This window comes from Medicago truncatula, chromosome 2 (assembly GCF_003473485.1).
Source record: "Medicago truncatula cultivar Jemalong A17 chromosome 2, MtrunA17r5.0-ANR, whole genome shotgun sequence".
Lineage (NCBI taxonomy): Eukaryota > Viridiplantae > Streptophyta > Magnoliopsida > Fabales > Fabaceae > Medicago > Medicago truncatula.
Window position 1 is genome coordinate 39,323,976 of NC_053043.1, and position 8,873 is coordinate 39,332,848.

Consider the following 8,873-nt stretch of genomic DNA (forward strand, 5'->3'; position numbering starts at 1 on the left):
TCCTTTTTGATATAACTATTTTTTAAAAGCCCAACTCTCTATTTGGTTTTTCCTATTACATTTGTTTTCTTTTATTTTCTTATTAATAATTGTAATTGTAATAATTGAATTCCTTCTAAAGTAAAAATGAAGTGTGTGAAGATAGAACACAAATCCTAAAAGTCTTTTAAGAAGCTTTTACCACTAAACCAAGTATGTCGCAGAGTTTAATTCTTGCAAATATAATATATATTACTAAATATTTTATATTCTTTCATAACTTAATACTCCCACCATCCTAAATATTTTATATTCTTTCAAATGTCATCTTTTCCAAATAAAATAAAATAAATCTTACTTATTCTCAATTTTCATGAACTCAAATGCAAGGTGTACCCAAATTACTCTCCCTCACATTTTTTCCGTAACCAATAACTTATGCAAATTATTTTTACTTCTTCCCATGAAACATATTTCAACACAAAATGTAATACACCAAATTATTATGCTTTAGAATTATAAATTTATAATTTACACAAATTCTAATTTTCATTTGATAGATTTTGAAATTTATAATTTATACAAAATATGGAAAATATAAAAAATAATAATTAAACATTTATGCAAAAAAAATAGATATTTGATTGGAAAAAAATGACGAAAATTATAAATTTAGTAGTATAAATAAATGATAATTAAAAGAAAAAATAACTGCACAAAACTTTCATAGCTCTAGTAAAGTTGAAAGGTCTGAACCCCCTACTCCAGGATCCTGGCTACGCCACTGCTTCCGCTCACACCTTTTGTGACTTGGTTTCGTGTTTGAATCCCAAGGTTGACAGGTTATATAAATTCCATTGTAAATCTTCAATGAAGTTTGAGGTTATCGCATGAACATTTATTTTTGCCTAATGAAGCATGTACCAATTGTGGTTGACACAAATGGTTGTGCCTTCCGCTCACATCTACTGCGACTTGGTTTCGTGTTTGAATCACACCTTTGATAGGTTATACTAAATTCCATTGTAAATCTTCAATGAGGTTTGAGGTTATCACTAACCTTGCATGGAATGCCCCTTCCCTAACCTAACTTGTTCGACAATAAGATGAAGCATGGTGTCCATTTCTTCTTTTTCTGAGTTGATTTGTCCATGGATTTTGCTTTTGGGTCCACCAAGAACAAATATGGTCTTGATACCATTTTATTTTCGTTGACTGTTTATGACGGAACATTTCATTCCTAGTCATGTATAAATTTGACGATGCATGTCATATCATATTGCTAGTTTGTTTTTGTAAGAGCTTGTGAAATCACACGATATACCCAAATCCATTGTTTCACACATGGACACTAAGTTTTTGAGTCATTTTTGGAAAATCTTATCCACCAAATAGGTACCAAATCACATAGGATACCCAGAAACTCCACTCGATGCTTCCGCTACATCTTAGTGATAATGCTTTGAGTAGGGGATGTCAAAAAAACAATAGCCAGGCACGTCAAAGACTTACATGCTAAAGTGAAGGTCAGTATTGAAAAGAAAACGGAATGCTATACTAAAAGTGCCATCAAGAGTCAAGACTAGAAAGAAAGAAAAAAATGGTATTTGAACTCAGTGATATGGTTTGGGTTCACATAAGGAAGGAGATGTTTTCCTTCATAATAAAATCTAGCTTTGGCACCTCGACGTCGGCTCTTTGCCACCTAGAGTTGTAGTATGTTCCAAGGGTTGGGTTGTTCGCCCATTAAAACGGTACGTGAGCTGGGTTCATAACGTCATGAGACAGTTTAGTCCATATTCGGTATGGGTGTTTAAGTATTGAGGGGACCTTTCCCTAGTACGAAAAGACCAGGAAAGACGCACCTCTAGTCTGCCAGTTATCGTGCCAACGGTAAACGCTGGGTAGCTAAGTGTGACCCTTTTAAGGTGCTAGGGTGAATAAATGATAATGCATATAAGATAGAGTTTCACCAAGTATTAAATTCGTACTACATTCTATGTAAGTGAAGGAAACCAATCTAAAGTCTAATTAAAAATGCTAGGTTGGACATGCCGACATTCTTTAAATAGAGATGCAAGTATGTAAACCATTTTTCATTTCTGCATACAAGTGTGACCAACTGCGAAGCTAACACAATTTTTACGAGGAGGCCAAATATAAAGAAGAAATAAAATATATTTTAAAAATTTATATATTACGAGGAGGCCAATTTTTACTTATATTTAATGAAACGACAATGAAGAAAATAAAATCTAACAATAATTATTTATAAAAGTTGTACTCTATGAAGTTTTAACAAGTCAAATTTATTTATAATTGACACTAAACTAAATAGATTATAAGTATTTTTAGGGTCATGTTAACCAATGTCTCCGGAGCACTAGTTAATATTACCCTTTTTAAAATAATCTCTCTTTAAACCGATAAAATTGTTTGGAGTAGCCAAATAATAATATTAATAGGGTAGCTATATTCAAAACTATACATGCAAGATTTATTTTTATTTTGGGGTTTCAATGCTACCCCATTGTTATGAAGGGATTCGCCCCTGATTGTGACAAAATTGTCTAAGATTCTTCGATGCTGAAAGAAGAAAAAGATCAAAAATTTAAAATTAGTGGCTAAAATGTAACTTTCTAATTTTTGACAGAGAACAAATTATCCTTGAAATAATTCATATCACATGTTTTGTAAAATATGACTAGGTGGACACATGATAAAAAATGCATATCGTACACACAAAATTATATCCTTTTCTGGGTAAAAGTTGAGGTAGGAGCTAAAGAATTTCAGTTTTCTTTCATCACTAAGACGTAAGTTATTTTTTCAGACGCAATCTTCATACAAAATTCTATCCATTTGTGGTTTTTTTTTTTATCTCCAAAACTAGAAGCAATCTTCACTCCTTTTATAAAAATATTTATTTTTCATAGGTTCCACGCATCAAAACTAATCTTATTTTAGACGTTTGCAATATTGTGAGAATCTTAATATATTCTTCTACACTCTTGGTAAAAATATATACTATTTTTTTTTAATAGAGAATAAATTTTAAAGATGGTACTCTCACGATCTAGTATTAAATGACATAGTTGATTGTTTTATATATATGTATCAATACACAATTTTGATATTTAACATCTTTAATTATCTATTCAAAAAATTGATATTTTAATAATATTTTTCGAGACAAATCCAACATCTTATATGGTACTATTGCATCTGGACACTATTATAATCAAATATTCAAAAAAATTTCTTCAATTTTATTAAATAATAAGGTATTTTAATTATATAAACCAAATACATCAATTAATATAGTCCAAATAACGCATTATCAAATTTATTTTTATATATTAATAGAAAAATATGATCAAAATGTGTTATCGAAATAAAGCATATAGTTAAACTATGTCAATTTCATTTTTTTTGCGAATGACAAGGAGAAAAAAAGAACACTAGGAACATGGCTTAGTATGTGACATCAAGCCTCAACCGAATCTCTAAATCCGGCGGACAAGCCTGCCAAAAGTTCACTCTTAAAATTTTGAAGGTTGTCCAAGCTTGGTTTAAAAATATGCATCCTTCTCTAAATACATGTTGGAAAATAATATTAGAAATATGCTCATTTAAATCAAAAATCTTTACAAATAAAGAAGCATACACATACATATACGAGTGATTAAGATGTTAAACATGATGCACATCATTTTGTAATGAATAAAAGTTATGTATTTTTCAAATAAATATGAATGCAAAAATAATTTTATATTATATATAAAGAGAATACATGATTTTAAACTGGTTTTTTCACTTTCAATTTCATCCTTAAATAAATTTGTCTATAAAAATGTTATATTATATTTTTTTAATGTCATTAAAAATATAAGAATTTATATTTTATTTGTTATACGGTTAGTGTCATTGAAAGAAATAATTATAATTTGTTACAGTATAAAAGTACAAAATATGTATACCTATAATTTTAGTCAAAATCAAAATAATTTAAATCAAAATTTCATAAAAACTATCTTTCTTTCTTCAAAAAAAAAAAAAAAAACTATTGTTCTTAATTTATACTATTTTAGTTTCAAAATATATGTTGCAGTCAACCACTTCACACATGTCAATGCACAACTTTGATCGTTAATATATTTAATTATCTAGAATAAAAAATAAAAATTTAATATTTTGAAAATATTTATCGAGACAAATCGAACAACATCTTACATATTAATATTTATATTTATTTATTTGTTAGTTAAAAATATAGTCAAGATACGTTATGTGAATAGTACACATCATAAAAATTGGGTATAATACTTTAGAACGAAGAATGTATCCATTAACGTAATAAAAAATCGAACAGACGTGAACTTAACTTTTTTTTTTTTGACAAAAATAAAATGATATTCATTCATTCAAATCGAGAGATTATATCATTCAACACCGCTAAAAACGTAACGGATGAATCTGCGAACAAACTCACATCATCTAAGTTTATTTTTTTGGGTCAAGTAGCCTAGTGGCTAGAGCTCACACAATTTAATTGTGGAGAAGTGGGGTGTCCGGGGTTCGAACCCCGGCCCCTGCATATAATATGCAATATCCCTACCAACTGAGCTAAGCTCACGGGGATACATCATCCAAGTTAATAGCATATAACGACATAATGCCTACAAAAATATATGATAAAATTAAAGTGACTGGAATATCCATGGCCTCCGGATCTGCAACGTTGACGCCCAAATCTTTGATTGAATTGAAATAGAGAAAAAAAGATGAAGAGAGGTGATTTTAGCTCAATAATTGACCCAAAACCACCCTTCAATGAAGAAACAGTAAGAGAAAACCTAGAGAGAGGAAACTAGGGCCGGCTTGTTTGAGAGGGAGAAAGACTTGCACTTAACTTAGTTAACATAAATTTGATGAAGAAAAATGATACATGAACACCCTTTTATTCCTACACCTCATTGTACACCCCATGTATTAGGGATATTTTGGTAAGTTCATCATACAATCACACTTTTCTCACACCCCTTTATGAATTAATAAGTTAGAAAATGTGACACACCCTAAGATAGGTAATTGGTAAGTTAATTAAGTTTGAAGTCCCTAATTAAATGGTACCACTTTGTCCAGTCTAACACGTACACATACGTACCTACAACAACAAGAAACTCCTTTCGGTTCTTTTAATATTTTTTATAACATGTTTTGTGTTGTATTCAACCTTCTTCATTAGAGTTAAGAACTTTCTCTCTCCTACATTTCTATGTTCTTTTAGACGTGGACGCTTCCTCCATCACATAACAAACAGGTTTCATCATCTCTCTACTAAATTCAATTCATCACTATGATCTACTACATAGATTAATTACTATATATATTTATATTTCTTGTCACGTTAATTCTTATCTTCACATGCATGGTACTTTTCTTTCCTTTTTTATGTTATCAATGTTTTAACAAACATTCATTGTTTTCTCCTTTTTATGTTTGATTCTTTTCACGATCATTTTCTTTCCCTTTCAAGCGTTTTTGGTTGAACACATCTATCAATAATAACAGTTTCAACAATTTGATTATTTTTGTTTCAGCTTAGATCGTTGTTTTATTTTTTTTCATTGTAGAGAAATATGTTCATGTTTTTGTTTTTTCATGACAAAAAATATATTCTTGTGGAAGAATTTAGAATAATATTTAATATTCATTGGTCAATTTCTTCGATTATTTTTATGCTAATGTTTGTCTGTATGGTTAGTTTTGATCATTAAATTATCAGTTTCTTTATTGATGCGTTACCCGTTTGATTTTGAAACTGCAATTTATTAGTATATAATTAATATCACTTCAAAAATATTTGACTGCAATTTTATTGAAATTTTAATTTTTGATGTTGATTCAACAGAAAATTATTCATCAGTGGCTTAAAGATTATTCAGAAGTGAGAAGATATATGATAAGGGTCAATTTTGGAAGCTTCAAATTGTTAAATTGATGGAAGAGTTATCAAATTATGTTTCAATGATTCATGGAATGTAGAATTTATCCATTATGATGAAAATGGGAATCTTAAACATGGAAAAGAAATGGTTATATCCTCTAATTGCTACTTCTGCTTTTTGTATGCTTTTTCTAGCAACATCCTTTAACTTTGGACTTGTTTCATCAATTCATTCAATCAATTCACTTTTCTTTTTTCTACCATCACATTCAAATAGAAACCAAACATCTTCACTTGCTTTTGTTGAAAAAAAGATTTCTCCTTCTTCGGCTCCCGCTAAGCCTTCGACTCCGCGTTTCGCTTATTTAATTTCGGGTTCAAAAGGCGACTTGGAAAAGCTTTGGAGAACTCTTCATGCACTTTATCATCCATTAAATCATTATGTTGTTCATTTAGACCTCGAGGCGCCCTTGGAGGAAAGGCTAGAACTTGCTTCTAGAATCGAAAAACAGCATATCTTCAACGAGGTTGGGAATGTGTTTGTAATCTCAAAGGCTAATATGGTTACTTACCGTGGACCGACGATGGTTGCTAATACTCTTCATGCTTGTGCTATTTTGCTCAAGAGAAGTAAAGATTGGGATTGGTTTATTAATCTTAGTGCTTCTGATTATCCTCTTGTCACTCAAGATGGTTAGTTTTCTAATCTTGTATAATTCTTTCTATTAGTATTTTAATCTGGTTTATAATGATTCTCAGAATTTAGAATTACATGGTTACAAACTTGTGCAGATCTACTATATTCTTTCTCAAGTTTGGATAGAAGCCTTAACTTCATCGAGCATACAAGTCGGTTAGGATGGAAGCTGTAAGTTTTTTCTTCTGTCTTTCAATGTAGCATAAACAACTTGACATGTAAATAATGAATTACTTTATCTCTATGATGAGATACGATACGTGGATGTAATCATAACGATGAACTGGACTATACCGTGCAGGGATAAACGAGCGATGCCAATAATAGTAGATCCGGGGCTTTACCAGTCAACAAAGCAGGATGTATTTTGGGTCAATCCTAAGAGAGCTTTGCCAACTGCATTTAAACTATTCACTGGTTGGTTTCTTTACAACTTTATTTCTTTGTCCATATAATGATGAGTTTAAACTTGCCATGCTGTCAGTGTAAAAAGTTTCAACGAATGGTATTTATGACTTCAAAAGTAGTTGCAATTACAGTTATATGTTTTTAATGATCTAACAATTATGATTGATTGGAGTTATATGCTATATAGTTTGTTGATACTACTTTTCTGATACTTCAAAAACAATTAGTTATCTGGTTCCTTTAATTGTCTTCTAGGAAACAGGTTCTTAAGACACAATTACAATATATGCATGTGTCATTTATAACACATAATGTTTTTACAATCTGTGAAATGTGTTTGTTTTATGAAAGATTCCCCTTTTGTACAAACAATAGGCCATTCACCTATTTTAAGGGGAGCGAAGATTGATCAATCTTAAGCAAGAAGTCAAACAATGACCCGTTTAGTGTCTGTTTGGATTGGTTTATTCGAGATTATCTATTGGCATAATCATTTGTGTTACTGTCTGAGAGAGCTTATGGAAACCACTTATGACGTCCATAAGCTGTTTTCAGCTGATTTGCATAAGCTCCTCAAGACAGCTTAGGAAAAACAGCTTGTATGATGACACGTTTACTTTATTTTATCTTTTATTATAGAACTAGCCTATACATGAACACTTATGATAAGTGTGTATGCTATAAGCACTTAATTAAGTTGAGCAGGGCTTAGTGTAACCTCATTTACTTTTCAAAGTATTTTTTTGTTGAATTATTGTAGCTTCATTGTAGGTTCAGCATGGATGGTTTTATCCCGCGACTTTGTGGAATTCGTTGTATGGGGTTGGGATAATCTACCAAGAACCCTTCTCATGTACTATGCAAATTTTCTCTCTTCCCCCGAAGGCTACTTTCAAACCGTAGCGTGCAATGTGCCCGAATTATCAAAAACCGTTGTCAACACCGACTTACATTATATATCATGGGACGTTCCTCCTAAACAACACCCTCACATCCTAAACATAAACGACACAGACAAAATGATCGCGAGCGGTGCTGCCTTTGCTAGAAAATTCAAACAAGACGATCCAGCCATGGATTTGATCGATAAAAAATTACTCAAAAAGCGACATGGACTATTCACTTTAGGTGGTTGGTGCTCTGGTAAACCGAAATGTACCGAGGTTGGAAACATGTATAAACTCAAACCTGGTCCGGGGGCTCAAAGACTTCAAAAACTTATAGCTGGATTAACATTGAAGGCTAAATCGGGTCAGGATCAGTGTAAATAGATCCTGTGGGAAATTTTCATGGTTGGAGATTGGATGAAAGCCAAAGTGTTTGGAATGAGGTTGAAGTGCAATTGCATTTCATTCATAATATAAGCTTGATGGTCATGTAAATCCAAGGCATTGATTTAGTTGCCTCTACATAAAAGGGCCTAATATGCATGACTCATGAGGATCATCTTTTATTTTTATAGGTCCTTTTACATAGAGGTTACATGATTTTTTGGAAGCATCATGGTCAATGATGAATTTTATAATTTTTTTTCCATCATTATTTTTACTTTATACATCATGTTTCATGAATCATGATCTTTTTGCTTTCCTATAGACAAGTGAATTTTGAAGCATTATATTTTAGGCTCAAATAGCCAGAAACTATATAAGACATTCATTTAATTATCGTTAGTTAAGGATATTCATTCACTCTTTGGTTTTGATTTTTTAAAAGTCCAAGTTTTTTTTTTTTTTTTTTAAAGTAACCTAGTGGCTAGAACTCACACAATTTAATTGTGGAGAAGTGGAGTGTCCGGAGTTCGAACCCCGGCGAACCCCGACTCCTGCATATAATATG

The 8,873-nt window shown here is 31.2% G+C and overlaps 1 protein-coding gene across 2 annotated transcripts; it reads left to right on the plus strand.

Moving 5' to 3' along the window:
- The first annotated feature begins 5,139 nt into the window (after positions 1–5,139).
- Positions 5,140–8,652, plus strand: LOC11426376 (beta-glucuronosyltransferase GlcAT14A). Of its 2 annotated transcripts, none has more exons than XM_003596709.3 (5): positions 5,140–5,302; positions 5,894–6,622; positions 6,722–6,797; positions 6,928–7,043; positions 7,806–8,652. In XM_003596709.3, the coding sequence occupies exons 2-5, from the start codon at positions 6,040–6,042 to the stop codon at positions 8,303–8,305; spliced, it is 1,275 nt and encodes a 424-aa protein (XP_003596757.2). In that variant the 5' UTR covers positions 5,140–5,302; positions 5,894–6,039; the 3' UTR covers positions 8,306–8,652. The 2 variants fall into 2 exon arrangements, with proteins under 2 accessions (XP_003596757.2, XP_024633175.1); XM_024777407.2 differs by lacking the exon at positions 5,140–5,302 and adding an exon at positions 5,312–5,413.
- The last annotated feature ends 221 nt before the right edge of the window (positions 8,653–8,873 follow it).

Excerpts from the sequence above, each read along its gene's own strand:
- LOC11426376 (XM_003596709.3), top strand. The coding sequence starts at position 6,040 with ATGATGAAAATGGGAATCTTAAACATGGAAAAGAAATGGTTATATCCT. Across the intron at positions 6,623-6,721 it reads TCCTCTTGTCACTCAAGATG|ATCTACTATATTCTTTCTCA; the intron begins GTTAGTTTTCTA and ends AAACTTGTGCAG. Across the intron at positions 7,044-7,805 it reads TGCATTTAAACTATTCACTG|GTTCAGCATGGATGGTTTTA; the intron begins GTTGGTTTCTTT and ends GCTTCATTGTAG.